General features: G+C 44.5%; 1 protein-coding gene across 1 annotated transcript; it reads right to left on the bottom strand.

Annotated features, from left to right (window-relative positions):
* Window positions 1-8,409: 8,409 nt before the first annotated feature.
* NYX (nyctalopin) lies at window positions 8,410-14,711 on the bottom strand. Its single transcript, XM_021546151.3, has 2 exons — window positions 14,598-14,711; window positions 8,410-11,106 (listed from the first exon to the last, which is right to left on the bottom strand). Exons 1-2 carry the CDS (start codon window positions 14,617-14,619, stop codon window positions 9,707-9,709), a joined length of 1,422 nt encoding a protein of 473 aa, XP_021401826.1. The 5' UTR covers window positions 14,620-14,711; the 3' UTR covers window positions 8,410-9,706.
* Between the last annotated feature and the right edge of the window lie 860 nt (window positions 14,712-15,571).

The following is a 15,571-nucleotide window of genomic DNA, read 5'->3' as shown; positions in this document are numbered from 1 at the left end:
AAAGATTTTTAAATATTTAAAGCTTTCGTATTAAATTTGGAATAGAAATTAAGCTTGGGCAAGTGGGAGAGAAAATAAAGATTTATTTTCAGTGAACATATCGTGAAATCAACCTAATAAAACATAAATAAAATTCACTTTTTTAATATCTGCAGGTAGAAAAAGAAAATAACTGGGAAGTTCTCCAAGTATATAACAAAGCATCTTTGATCCTAGTAAATAATTAGAGAATCAGGTGCTTTGTAAATTACACAGAATCATAGAATCATTAAAGTTAGAAGAGACCCCCTAAGAACATTGAGTCCAAACTTGGACATCATTATATCAAATAAACCTTTGCTCTAAGTGCCATGTCCAGTTGTTTTTTGAACACCTCCAGAGTTGGTGACTCTGCCACTTCCCTGGGCGGGCAGTCCCAGTGCTGGACCATCCTTCAGTGAAGAAATTGCTCTGGTATTGCCTGAGCCTCGGTGCAGCTTGGTCTCCTTTTAAAAATAATATTGAAAACAGCTCTGCTGCTGGCTGCTCTCTTGTGATCTGGCCAAACCTTGTATGTGGTTGGTTTTTTTCAAAATCGTGTATGTTATGGCCTGCTCTTTTATTTTTAATATCCCAAAATCACTGTATTTGTTTTATTTGCTGTGAAAAACCTCTTTTTAAAAAACCTAGGATACTGAATGATATAAAACTGTTTGAAGGTAGAATGCCCAGCATTAGGCAGTTACTTTTCCCATAAAGAAAAATAGTTTGTTCCTGGCATTAAAAGGCATATTAACTGTGGTTAAAAGTGAGGCAGCAAGGCAGTGGTAAAATATGTTACATATGCTCATTTTTTCTGCAGCCTCACACATTTACTGCCTCACATTTTAGTAGACTTTCAATATATTTGTAGTTTTCAAGAGATACCTAATCTTACTGTGTAAAACCTGAGCATTCTGAACAGGCACCCAGCAATTTTAACTAACACTGCCTGCAGGTAGGTCAGATTTTAGAACCTGACATGACAATAGCTCCAGGTGTTTTCTTGATAAGTTCAGCTACACATTAGAGCAATTCAGAGCTACCAAGCTAAACATTCCAGTTTCCACTCAGAGATGAGGCAACCCATGATGAGCATATTTAGGGAAATTCTTATCTGGAAAAACTGAGGGTCTGCAGCATGTACATAAAACCTTTAGAAGGTTTTCCTAAATTCCTTTAAAAAAATACTTCAGAGAAAATTTCTGAAGACAATTCAAGTGCACACAGTTCTGAAAACCCTGCTGCAGCTACCATTGCTTGAACCAAGGGGGTTGTACTAGATGATATTTAGAGCTGATTTCCAGCCTAAATGACTCAGTAATCAAAACTGGAATTATCAATTGGAAGTATGTTAATTGGAATTAAAGTTTATTTAAAAGTGAGTAAAATCTGCTCCTTTTTGTCAAGGATGAATGAGAGTGATTTGTGGAAGTGGGCTAATCCACTATGTGAATTTTCAGATGGCTTCAACACAATTGTCTGCTTTGCCTCTCTACAACCAACAGTTTGAGAGCAAGGGGATGAAATTACAGAAGCACTCATCTCTTAACTAACAACTGCAGAGTGAGAGATGGATGAATTGTTGTGTAGAGTATTTCATTAATAAGCAATAAACATTAAGGTTGCAGCAATGTTACAGCACGTACTACTGAATGCTGAAGAATCCACCCCAGGCTTATGCAGAAATAAAGTTTTTTAAGCTCAGTCATTTTTCACTAAATTCAACAATTGCTATGTCTAAACATCTCCCTAGTCTGCCTCACAGCCATTTTTGTTTACTAGGATGGATGTAAAAAAAGCAACAAATCTGTGTAAAATCCACAACCCAGGAAAGATTATTGGATTATAAATCAGTAAAGATTTATGAAGTTACCCCATAGGTGAAAGAGGATAAATCCCACAAGGTTGTTTTCTGCTTATTATGAAAACTTTCAAAACTTTTTTTTTATTTATTGTTAGGGGAAAAAACGCAGACAAGTAAACTTTATAATGGATAAAAAAGATTTGTCTCTGAAGTGTACAAGTTCCTGATCATGACAACTCTCCTAAAGCAAAATATTCTGGTTCTCCACTCATCAAAATAAGCATTTCAGTGAAGGCTTTAGGGTATTTCCCAAGTGTTAGGAAAGGAAGAGGAGAGAGATCCTGCTTCCAGGAAAATGCCTTATTGATTTGAGCAGCTGCCCCTGCCCAGAGGAGCCTCCAAGGAATTGCAGTGCCAGCCATTTTAGGGTTCCACTCTGCCAGCATCATCAATTTGTGATTTTAAATTAGCAATATTGCAGGTAGAAAATAACATGTTTCAACTGTCTTGGGGCTGCTGTGCTCAATGTTACCCCTCTGGCTGTAATTTGTGATATTAAGTCTCTGAGAGCAATGGAAAGACTCAAAATAATTCTAGAGTCAATGACCTTCTGTCTTGACATGTACTTTTATTAATATGTTTTTAATATATTTGTCTGGTTTGCTCATTAAAACAGCTGAAGAGTGAGGGGGTGTCACTATCTACTTCTCCATTCCTCCCTGTTGTCCCAGCTGTGCTGCAGCTGGGTTGTTCTGTAGGCTCTGGGGCTGGCTGAGGTTCACATGCCCCAGTCTCACACTAAAAAAGACTTTTTAGGGGCCACAGAGTGATGAAATCCTCCCTGCCTGAGTGTCACAAACTCAGTCCTGGCTGTGTGCAGTAATGAGGCTTGAGGGAAGGGTGACACTGCTGCTCAATCGAAGCTGATAGTTCACTGTCAGGTTTTTTATCTCTTGTCACTTGAACATTCCTGAACTTCACTTGAGTAATCCACTCCAGGAGTTCATACCCAAGCCAATTTGGATTTTTAAGGTACCTAGCAGTAGAAATGATACAGTAGGGTTGAATGAAGAGGAAGGTAAGTTGTCTACTCAGAAAATAAAAAGGCAAAGGCTCAGAAAGAGAGCAGCAGATGTGGAGCCTGAGAGCTGTGCAGGAGTCATCTGCTGTGCAGGACAGGGGAATTCCCTTCACCTCCTCCTGCCCTTCCCTCCTGCACTCTCCCTGTGATCAGGCTGTATTAGGGACATGACAGCACATGTTAGAGTCAAGCCAAGGTAAGGCTGCAGGGTGGCAACAACTCCAGTGGTGACACTGAACAGTCCCCAGCCCCTGAGTGGCCTCTGCAGGCAGGGTCCATGTGAGGTAACCTGGGTTTCATCAGAGATTTTACCCCATCACTTTGACTTTGGTATTCAAATTTGCATTTCAGTGGGTGGTGCAGATGCAGGTGTGGAATCCACTGCCCCAAAACAGGCAGGTTTACTGAAACACTGACTAACACTGTCAATGCTGAGCTGCACAGGCAGCATCCTGTGCAAGATCTTCCACTGGGGTCCCTTCCAATTCAGAATATTCTGTGATTCTGTGCCTCCAGTGGCCAAAGACTGAGAGATGAGAAATTCCCAGGGCTGGAAGATGGGAGCATATCTGCTCACCAGGAGCACTTCACTGAGCCAAGGAAGCTGCCCACAGACCTTAAAATACAGGTCCTTGCAGTCTGTGGGATGGATGCAGGTCCTTTTTACTTTTTTTTTTTTTTTTTTTTTATTTCCAGTTCACAGATTTGGGGCATTGTTTTTCTAAACCATGTTCTGCAGTGTGACACCAGTTGCAACTCTCCTTCTCCTGCTGACCTGCATCTGCCTCCCGTCTGGTTTGTCTCTTCCAAGCTCTTTCTAACACTTTTTTTTTAAGGGGAGACTTCACCATAGCCTTCCAGTATGTAAATGGGACCTACAAGAAAGATGGGGAGGGACTTTTTACAAGAGAATATGGTGATAGGACAAGGGGGGTGGCTTTAAATTGAAAGAGGGAAGACTTAGGTTAGGTATAAGGAAGGAATTCTTTACTGTGAGGGTGGTGAGGAAATTGTGAATGTCCTATCCCTGGAAATGTTCAGGGCCATTTTGGTTGGGACTTTGAGCAATCTGACCTAGTGGAAGGTGTCCCTGCAGGAATTAGGTGATTTCTAAGATCCTTTCTAATCCAAACCATTCTACGATTCATTGATTCATCCTGTTTTAGCGATTTAATGAAAAATATTCTTCTCAAAAAGGTAAGTTCTGTATCCTTGAGAGCTACATGGTGATTTTTATTGCTTTGTGTTGGCAGAAATGCTTCCTGTGCTCTGTTAACCTTAGGCCAAGGGGTGTCCTGAGCTGGCCCTTGGATGTCACAGACCCACAGCTGAGATTTGGTCATAAAGGTCGGCAGCAGCACTGGAGGAGCCACCACAGACAGACAAGGTCTGAGCCAAGAACACAGAAACCCAACTCTACTCTTAGAAAAATAGAAAAGCTCTGTGAATCCAAATCAACTTCACATCCTCAGGGAATCCTCTGGTGAAGGTGCCCTGTGGCACAGAGCACACATGTCTCACCCATCCCTAGAATTTGTGGTCATTTTTGTCCCACATTGCCCATGATCCATGCAGCATTGCATATCTGGCTTGCTGACAGATGCTTTCAACAGAGACAAAAGGATCTTTGTAGAACCAGCTTTGTCTGATTGCAAGTTTATCATTTATTTCTGTGCTTTGCCCTCTGGCTCTTTACCAGTCTCATGCATCAGGGAAGTGCCTGTCCACTTAGAGTCTGATGTATTTCTTATTGTCACAGCACATTGAGACACAATCATTCAGCACTGGAGGAATTGCTGCTGCCAATTCCATCCCAATTGACATGGGCACAGCTGGTTGTCCTTTGTTACTGATTTATCACATTTGCCCACCCTGGCACTGTGCACTCAGCCTTGTTCTTATCATCAAAAGCCCAGAAGTAAAACCACTTCTATTTTTACACATATTTTTACATCTGGCTGCATGGCACAGTTTGTTGTGGGTCCAGCACATCCTCATCTCACCAGGGGCTCAGTGGTTCCTTGCTTGTCCCCTGATCTGCCCCCACAAAGCCCAAAAACTCCCTAGGCCTCTTCCCAATATCCTGAGTCTAAGCAAACTGAGCACCATCTTTCCCATTTATCTTGTCCCCCTTTCAGATACAACAATAGCAAAATTGGAATAATTTTGCTATTCCAAATATCCAATTAAATCATTTTATTCCAATTATCCCCAGTTTAAGCCACTTATGACCCAATCTGACTTACAAAATATTAGGGGAAATAATAGGGAACCTAAACATCAAAAAAAAGAGGGAAGGGTTGAATGTTGGTTTTACCTGGGTCATTGCAGTGATCCAGTTTCAATCACAGCTGGAGCAGCACAGTGAGGGCACAGGCAAGTCCAGGCTTGGAGCAGAAACAAGTGGGTGAGGAGAGGAGGAGTGGAAAGAGGGTGTGGAATACAAGGGGAGGCAGAACAAGGATGCCTTAAGCCTCATTGCAAACCTCCAGCCTTGTCAAAAAGCTCCTGACACAGATCAAAACCCACTGAACAAGCATGAAGTGAAATCAGCTGTTAATCCAAATGGTAAATACATAGAATATGCATGAAGAGTAAACCATCAGGTGTGTACAGGAAAACTAAAGGTAGTTTTAGGTCTTTTTGAAATGCCTCAGTATTTTTCATTGAGAATATAAAATGTATGGTGTGCAAGTTAAAAATTAACTCTCAAACAGTCCTTTAAAAGACAGATGAAGAAGGAAGTGCAACAAAAATCAAAGGATGTGGTGAAGGTCAAAGTTGAGAATACCAGACTTGCCCCATGAGAAACAGAACATTGGTGATGATCTTGCACATGTTTAGGTTTATGTTTTAAATATGAGCTATATGTTTTTCTTTGAAGTAATATCTTTTTTTTTAAATTATAATTTCTGGTCTTTATTCCATGGTTAGCTTTTTCTTTAAAGTTCTTTTAAAAGTTTGAAGGTTCTTGCAGCAGATCCTTCAAACTCCACTGATCTCTATAATATTTGGGTGAGGGAAGAGGAATGATCGGTATTTTTAGTGATTCTGCAGCAATCCCATACCTTAATTCTGCAAAAGCAGGCATTTACAAGCCTGTTTTCTCACCCAAACTAACCTTGTCTTCTGAAGCTCACACTGGAGCAGGAGTGATCATGACAGGCTATTTTCTTGCAAGGCTTAATATCCTCCAGAGCAGGCACACCAGTTTTCTGGAATTTAACTCTGTTGATTTGGTTCCTCTTGAATTTATGACCACAAAAATTATCAAAGGAAAGCCCAACAAGTTAAAATTCAATTTTTTTTTAAAAGCTATCAGACAGGTGACGTGAAGGTAAGAATTACCTAAAATACAACACCCTTGAAAAGTGACCATGAAGTTCCTGAGCCTTGGCTGGCCAGCAGCTGTCAGTCTCAGACAGCAGCTGCTGCCTCTCTAGCAAAGAACAACAATTTCTCAAGTCCTGCACATCATGTTTCTTTCCAAATCAGAAAAATTTGATAATCCACAAGAGAAGCAAAACAGCCAATATCTTCATTTCACAGGGGGTTACTGGCAATAGCTGCAAATTTAAAGAAAACAGAGGGGACATAAAGGTGTTCATGTTAAAACACTGAGTATGATCCTAGGGGGGCAATGTAGCAACAGAATTCTGTGACTCAGAGGTTATATCCAAAATTCAGTTTTTTTCCTCTATTTACATTGACAACTTCTCCCCTCTGCTCCAGCAGTAACTTGTACAGCATGAAAACCAGTTGCACCAGAGAAGAGCAGTGCAGTGTCACCAGGTACCACACATTAAAACAAATTGCCTTCTCCCAGGACCTCAGGTGCCTGAATAAACTTCAGTCAGAAGGTGTATCCTAACTCCAGGCAGCTCATGACCATCCCTTCCCACTGCTTCAAACAAAATCTCAGCACCTCATGCTGAGGGCAGGGCTGGGAGCACTACTTTGCTGAAAAATACTTGCAGTTATTCCAAACAGACAAAGGTTTGACATCTTTGGAGGTGTCACAGTCCAGAGACAGATTTTGAAAATAGCATAGATTTGTGAAGGGACTCTGAGCCATGGACTTGCAGCCAACAACTGGTTCAGGTTTACCAGCTGAAGCACAATTTTGCAGCAAGAGTGTGGTCTAAGAAAATAAAGAAAAAACCAAATTATTTATTTTAAACAATGTAATTATGAGTTGTCTCCTGCCCATGTAATCAGAGAAACAAGCCATTTGCTAAGAGTTTAGAAACAAGAATCATGAAAGAACGAAGCAGTTCTGGTGTCTCCTCGAGGAATGAACAAGATAGAGGAGAAAAGCAGGCACAGGCTCAAGAAAAGCAGGCACAGGCTCACAGACCTTTCCCAATCCACTCGGAGTGCCGTGTGCCAGCTGCTCTGTGCCACTGGAAAAGCTTTGCTGATCTCTCAGCTGGGAGGGAAGAGCAGGATTGCAGAGCAGGAGAGCCCAGAGTCTGTCCTGGTTCCTGCAGGGAAGATGAAGACTTCACACCCAGCAGCGTCAGCCACGGCTGTGTCAGAGCAGCACAGGGAAATCTCTGGGCCAGGCAGTGTTTGAGCACGAGAGACACTTAAACCATCGACCCCAAGGTCAGTGTCCCTGCTGTCACACAGCTGAGGACAATGCACAGCCCTCTTGCCCATCACCTGACAGCACAATCTCTGCTAAAACCAACATTTCAGGATGCTTCATGTTCAGATCTGCATCTTGCAGATAAAGCAGGAGCATCTTTGAAGCACTGATTGACTTGAAAGCCACTCAGCAATTGCACAGTAAAGGAGATCTTCAGCTTTAATGTGCCCCAGCACGGAAAATGAATATGTGGGTTATAAAAACAATTCACTCACGAGGCATGAAGTGAAATACAACCATTTGTGTCCTACCATCTGTGCCAGGCCGACTGATAAACCTCCCCTGACAGGATGAAACAGTGCTCCTGTAGAGGCATCCTTAACCTAATGTGTCTCTACTGCACCGGGCTGGACTAGGTTTGAAAAACAGCCTCTTTTAATACTCAGATGAATTTAGCACTTAAGAAGATTAATGGATTCATAAATAGCCTGGAAATCCAAACTCATTGAATTTAGTTCACGGAACAGGTCAAATAGGCATTTATCAAACCATCTGGCATTTTGATTCCCTGGGGAAACTGTGGTCGAGCTACAGATAACTGAGAAGCCATTGCAGCAGGGAAGACTTGGTTTTCCCCATACTCAGCTTTCCTCTGGAAATCTCTGGCACTGATTAGAAAGCAGATCTTTTTGGACAGAACTGTATCTATATAGTCACTTATATTTTCAAGTGTTGCTGCTTAACACAAACATAAGCATAGTCAGGTTCTAAGTGAAAGTACTTATGCTGCAATAGATAGCTTGCCATTTGCTCTAGGCCATGAAAGGAGGCTCATGTGCACCATTTGAGTAGCCTACAAGAAAAAAATCACCAGAGTTGTTCAAGGATCTCCAGAAAAAAACAAAACCTAGGTTTGAGTAGTTAATTTATTTTTGTGAATAAAGTATCAAATTATTTTATTAATGTGCTTTGATACATAAAACATCATTTTTTCTGGTCATATTAGCAGCCTTTATTGATGAGTTCAAAGATAGAACACTTAAGATGCTGTATAAAAGAAAATTATCAATGTGGCATAATATGACACACTACATGGTACATATTAGTGGTAGAAATACAAAATAGTTCATGGGGCCTGGTTGTATTTGTCATCACCATGTTCTGCCCCTGCTGCCATGCCATGAAACAATCTACAAATAAAAAAATGTATTCCTTGAAACAATATATTCACTGAAAAACACACTGAAATTAAGGGATAAGTAGTTAAGTTGAAGTAGCTTTGCCTCTGAGAAGAATGTTTGACAAACACGGGTCCATCTGGTTCTCCTCACAGTACCAGGATAATGGTGGGGGGAGAGAGGATCAAAGTCCTGCCTGTGGTCACGGCCAAAATACTGTGCCCATCCCAGACCTGCCTGGGGCAGGTGTCCCCCCAGGCACTTTCCTCATTTCCATGAAGCCTATACATGTTCTGGATGTTTTCATTGAGGTCTATACTTGTTTCTGGATGTTTTCATTGAGTTCTATACGTGTTTCTGGATGTTTTCATTGAGGTCCATACATGTTCCTGGATGTTTACATTGAGGCCTATACATGTTTCCTGGATGTTTTCATTGAGGTCTATGCACGTTTCCTGGATGTTTTCATTGAGGCCTATACATGTTTTCTGCTGCATCCCTGGATGTTGCCCAGAACTGCCCTGCTCCCTCCTGCACCCACTGAGGAAATGAGGAACAGTTTCCCATTGTTCAGCAGCATCTGCCATGGGTGGGTGTGGGTGTCTGTCAGGACACAAAGAGGAGCCCAGTTTTGCAGCCCCATCTTGCTCTCATGAAGCTGAGTCACCATGGAACATCTTGCTCTCGCAAGCTGGCCCAATGGAACAAACACCCCACAGACAGACCCCTCTTCCCTCCTTTCCCAGCAGAGCATCACACATCTCTAGGCAAAACTCAATCTTAGTGCTGCACATGTCCCTGTCAGTATCCAGGAGGCTCTGGGACACCCACAGGGCAGGTTTGTCACCCAGAGCGGGACCCAGATCTCACCAGCTCCCAGGGGAATCTGGAGCCAGATCCAACAAACCCAACCTGGAAGAGTTTGGAGCTTGTTAAGTATCAGAGGCCCACAATAAAGCTTTTCTCTGATGACTAAGTAGATGCAGGGTCTAAGCCCTTAAGCAGAACCCCTGCTCCATCCAGCCCTTGGACTATTTGCACAGCAGAACAATCACTGTCAGAAGTGCTGGGAGGTACAAGGAAGAGGAGTCAGCCTCGGTCCTGTCTCCCCCCATGCCAGAAGAAACCCCTTCAGTCTGTCCATCTGCTTGTGTGCTGTTGCTGTACACTTCAGTGGCATTTGCCACCTCTTCAGGAAGGCCCATCTGGAGCAGGAGTTTGGAGATAAGGCTGTTGAACTTGCTCTCTGTGGTGGACCAAGGCTCCTCGCTTGGGGTCGGCCGCTCGGCCGTGATGTTCAGCTCCTCCGGGTCGAGACAGTAACCCTCGGGAGACCTCTCGAAGAGCACGTCCATCAGATCAATCCCCGCCACCGAGGAGGGGGAGGCACACGGAATATCCCTGACCAGCCTGTAGTTCTCCATCCACTCCTTGAGCCACTCGATGCGGCAGTCGCACTCCCAGGGGTTGCGGAAGAGGTACAGGCGGCCCAGGAAGTACACGGGCTCGAACACGGAGAAGGGCAGCGTCGTCAGGTTGTTGCTGTTCAAGTGCAGAGCCACCAGGCTGGTGAGGTTCTCAAAAGCCCCCTCCTCGATGTAGCTGATCCTGTTGCGGTCCAGGTAGAGGAACTCCAGCTCCCCCAAATCCCGGAACCAGGTGTTGGAAATGTTCCTGAGAAAATTCCCCCCCAGGTTGAGCATCTTCAGGCGCCTCAGGCCATCAAAGGAGTTTTCTGGAAGCTCGCTGATCAAGTTGTCATTCAGGTAGAGGTACTCCATCCTCTGGCAGCCCTGAAAAGCTCGCTCATGGATGACATTTATCTTGTTGTCCTGCAGATTCAGGTACTTCAGCTTGGTCAGGCCCTGCAGGGAGTTATAGGCCACCGCTTCGATCCTGTTTCTCTCCAGGTACACATGGGTCAAGTTCTCCATGCCCCTGATGGCGCCTGGGATCCTTCGGAAGTTGTTCTGGAAGCAGAAGAGCTCCTGCAGAGCAGGCAGCTCGATGAAGATCCTGTCTGGGATGTTGAAGAGGTTGCAGTCGGCCAGGTCCAGCCTCACCAGGCGCCGGAGCGCGGTGAAGGTCCGCGTGTGCAGATAGCGAATGTACTCGTTGTGGGCCATCTTCAGCTCCGTCAGGCTGGGCAGCCCCTTGAACGCCCCCGGCGTGATGAAGGAGATGTTGTTGTGGTTGAGCGACAGGGACTTGAGGGACGGCAGCGTCCCGAAGGCCCTCTCAGACAGGAACTTGATGCTGTTTTTATCCAGGTTGATGGAAGAGGCTTCGCAGGGGAACTCGCTGGGGATGTGCCCCAGCCCGGCGCGGTCGCAGAGCACGGAGCAGCTCCTCTCCGGGGTGCACACGCAGCTGGGAGGGCAGGAGCGCACGCAGGCCCACACCCCACGGACCTGTGGCACCCAAAGGATCACTGCCGCCCCCACAGAGGTGAGGCAGGAGAGAAAAGAATGCATCATTAGCAAATTAATTCGTCAGAGCAGTAAAAATAAATTACGCTTTTTCCTCCCCTCTAGCCAAGCTATTTGCCACCTCAGTGCTGAGGACCTCTTGTGTAAAATTCTTAAAAAATCTTCTGGGCTTTCTAAACCTACTGAGAATATATGTTGCCTAGAACACAATCTCTGATTAATTCCTCTCCCCAAGAGCAGGTTCACCTAGAATTCAGTATTTCCCAGGTGTCTCTGTTGGGCTCTCTCTGCTGCCCGATGGGGACATGGTTTGGCCAGTACGCAGGCAGAGATGCATTGAAGGCCAGCAGCTGTGGGTGGGTTACAGCATCCCTGGGTGTGGAAAAGGGGATGGCAGTATATCCTGAGTCTGGCAATGGCCAGGGGAGATCAATTAATTGCCCAAAGTGTGTCAAATTCACACTTTTTGCTTCTTTCTTTCTTTTACTCTTTCAACCTGATGTTTCTCCACCAGGGCCATGAGCTGGTGCAGCACTGGAAGGGGAACTCTCAGCTCTCAAGGTGATGAAATGCAGTGTTTGACAACACATTCCCACTGTGAACTGCTATGACAGCGTGAGTAAAAACAAACTAATAGATATTGTTCAACTGCTGGGTTCATGATCTCATAATAGATGAGAAACTCTGCATCTCCAGCACAGTTTTTGCTACTTTGGAAGTTCTCAAGACAGTCACCATCGTGCCTTATGTTTCTGTTATGTTATGATGGGAGCTGCCACTCCATCTTTTATCAGCCTGATATGGGAGGTGCAAGGCTGTTGTTTCCTCCCAGGTTAGTCCCACACAGGTGGGTGAACAACAAGGAAGAGAAGAAGGCTCTTGGGAGAAATGAGAGAAGAACAAAAAGGAGCAAAAGAACTGGGAGACATCAGCCTCCACAGACAGGGTTTTTGTGGGGAAAAACCATTCAGTCAAAAAAATCAGAAAAGTAAGTTTGTTTTCTTTTTAATGCAAAATGCTTTTCTCCTCTGAAAGAGAGGAAATTTAGGTCAGATATATGGAAAAAATTCTTTACTGTGAGGGTGGTGAGGCACTGGCACAGGGTACCCAGAGAAGCTGTGGATGCCCCAATCCTGCCAGTGTTCAAGGCCAGGATGGATGATGCTCTGAGAAACCTGGTCTAGTGGAAGGTGTCCCTGCTTGTGGCAGGGGGCTTGGAATGAGATGGTCTTTAAGTTCCTTTCAGCACAACTCTTTCTCTAATTCCATTAAAATAAACTTGTTAGAGAGGAAGAACTGAAGTCAGTTTTCCTAACTGCTCTCCCAGACACAGGCTACCTTCTCCTCCACAAAATGAGCAGCCGCACCAGCAATATCCACATAGTCACAAGCACAAAACGGTGCTATTCCTGCTGACTGGTTTCCTGCTGCAATTTATTAGCTCCAATACAGACATAATCCTTTTCTTCTTTTTTTTCAGCAAAACATGAGATACCAACAGCTTTACCAACATCCACCTCTATTACTGCACTGCTGGGATCAGGGGGGTTTCCTCCATACTCCTGCTGAGTGTCCAGAGGGGGAAGCTCCCAGCAGCTGGGCTGCCTCCCCCTGTGGTTTGCAGCACAGGGATTGCCCACTACAGCTGTATTCCCATGGGCATTTTTAATAAGGCAGACTAGTGAAGTGATATGCCCAGGAGTATCACCTTCAGCAAGCATCAAGTTTTATTTTTGCAGTCCTTAAGGCTTTAATGTACAGGAGAAACAACAGTTGGGGCTCCAATTGCTCTGCCTTCCCTCTATCCTCTCTAAAGACAACATGCATGGGGCTGTATTTAGGAGTTTACACTGCCTGTGTAAAAGAGATTTGCAAAACCAGTTGTTGGGCAAGTCCCTGCTGAAGGGCATCAGCCCAGGAGCTGCCCTGGAGCCTGGGTCTGTTCAAACCATTCTGGTTATTGCATGTAGGAAAGGCATTCAAATATACAGAGAGCATCACAAAAGGATGAGCTTTGGCCTCTTCATCAAAATTCAGGTCTCATCATGCCTGGGCACACTATTGTGACTGGAGAATTAGCAAAACAACATCACTTCAAGGATAAATGATAGTGAGGGACTCTGGGAGGTAGAAAGGATTTTAGACAGGTTGTCATTTTGTTTGTCTGCTCTTCCCCTTTCTCCCAGGCCCTTATCTAACAGCCACAGCTAAAGGAAAGTCCCCTTCAATCCCCCTGAAAACAGCTGGAGTATAAGGACAAGAAGGAGAACAATATGCTGGTCTCAGATTGCTCTTTCTTTGTGCAGCCTGCCCAGGGGCTGCCTCTTTTGCTCCCCTCTGCACCAGACCACCCTCTGCGTGCCAACAGGGGCATATGTTGTTTTTGTTAGGCAGTTACATAAACTGAGGGCCAGACAGATTAAGGATTTGCCTGTTCCCAAATGTCTGACTGCAGGTGGTTGTCTGGAAAATGATGGATGCAAGGGTTGCCGCTGGTAGGGAGCCCTGTGTGGGTTCAGGGTGACATCCAGAGGGGCATTTGTGCCTAGGCTGTCCTACAGGTGAGGCTGAGCAGAGCAAGCAACATGTTTAGCTCCAGCTGCCCAAGCTCAGTCACATCCCTAACCTTCAGAGCAGACCTCCCTCCAGGGCTGTGCACATGGTGGGCAGTGTAGGAATGAGCCTGCTGATAACCAGATCCCCTCCTTCCCCTCCCTGCTCCTCCTCGAATCAATCAATAGAGGAAATATCTGCCCCCAAGCCATATCCAGCCTGTTTTCCTTATACACAAGTGCCAAATCTGGGTTTTCTAATAGCATTTCATAGCAGACTTCTAAGATCTCTATTTACATTGCCTATTTGCAATGTGTGGGATGTGAAAAGCAAGAGTGTTATGACCATCCAATGAGAAAATATCCCCCCAGCAACAGGAGCTCAGAGAAACCCCTCAGCAATGCAGCTTTTGTGGGCAATTTCCCCTCTTTCAAGGAAGTTGGAAAAAATGCTCCACATGAACCGTACCAAAGGAGAGCTGTTGCTCAGGGCAAAAAAGATCAGTTCTTCCCCGTTGGCAAGATCTCATCTGATCAACGTATCCTGAAACATTCCCAGCTTTCCCACCTCACTCCTTCCCTAAAAAAGGGCAGCAGCTGGAAGCTTTCAGCCAGTTGGTGACACATTTGAGCACTCAAATGAGATTTGTGTTTGAGCAAAAGGGTGAAATAGGGCAGTTAAATAAAAAACATTTGTGACATTAAAAATAAAAAAAATTCCTCCCATGGATGATATCTTTCGCTCTTTTAAATACTACAGTAACTCAATATTTGGAAGAAAGAGTGAGAGACCAAAGGAAAAGAAACAAAAAAAGAAAGGTTGTAGAGTGCTAAGAAGGGTAAAGAGACAATAATTGCAAATAATTGAATATGTAACTGCAACCTTTCCAAATGATCTGTCTAATCCACTTCTGGATAATGCAGAATAAGAGTATACTCACCATTTAGAACGATGGCCAACATTACCTTGATTATTCTCTAGTGGCATTTCAGGTCTGGCAAGCAAACTTAAGGGATCTAAAAGCACACAGGAAGAATAGAGATGGGTTTCATCCTCTGTCATTTTCCTGCATTATTTTTCCACAAAAATATCTATGTTTAGAAAGGAAGATGAAGGAAAAGGCTCTTCTCTCACACACTTTCAAACTGAAGAAGTCCCCAGCACCTTCCTGGTGAGTATCTTTCCTTTTCCACTGACCTTCTCAGGGAATCCTGCAGCTTTGTGCCACTGCTTTTCAGGAGTTCATCTGCATCCTTCCCACAGGCCATGCCAAAGGCAGATTCCTCTCATCTGAGGTGGGAAAGGATCACCAACAGTAAGGGACTGGCTCTATCCCTAGGAAATAGGTGCTGGCACAGAGGAGTGTAACCAGCTAAGCATCAAATAGTGGAAACCAAAATTCCCAACAGAAATCATCCGGATACCTTGCTTACCTGGCCAGGCAGTGGCTGTGTCCTCCCTCCTGCTCATGAGGCTGCCCTTAGCCATACGAGTCAGTCTCTGAAAAGTTGGCATTTTTTTTCTCACAAGCTATCATTTAATGGCAGGAAAATCCTCTGTATCAGAGGAGGATTAGCAGAGATGGAGGAATGTGTCTCTCCTCTAAAGCTCCCAGAGTGAAACAGGGATTGCAGATGAACCAAACAGATTCTTTCTCCCCTCTGCCAACCTGCTCTCCCCCCACCATTAAAAAAAATACAGTCGAGAATTGGATTGCTGCCACTCAAAGAGTATTGCTCAAAGTCATTACTCTGCTCCATTATGTAATGGCAGAAGAGGTGGGAGAGTGCTGCCTAAATGGAATTAAATTCAGGGGCAATCACAGGCTTATGGCTTGCCTGCACTCAGCTCTCCAAACAGACACGGCTTGAGATTCTCAACCCCCATGCACATTTTCCCAGCCCCAGTGTGGCT

This window comes from Lonchura striata, chromosome 2, assembly GCF_046129695.1.
Source record: "Lonchura striata isolate bLonStr1 chromosome 2, bLonStr1.mat, whole genome shotgun sequence".
Lineage (NCBI taxonomy): Eukaryota > Metazoa > Chordata > Aves > Passeriformes > Estrildidae > Lonchura > Lonchura striata.
Note: the sequence above shows the minus strand (reverse complement) of the source record. Positions and strands in the feature narration are given on the sequence as shown.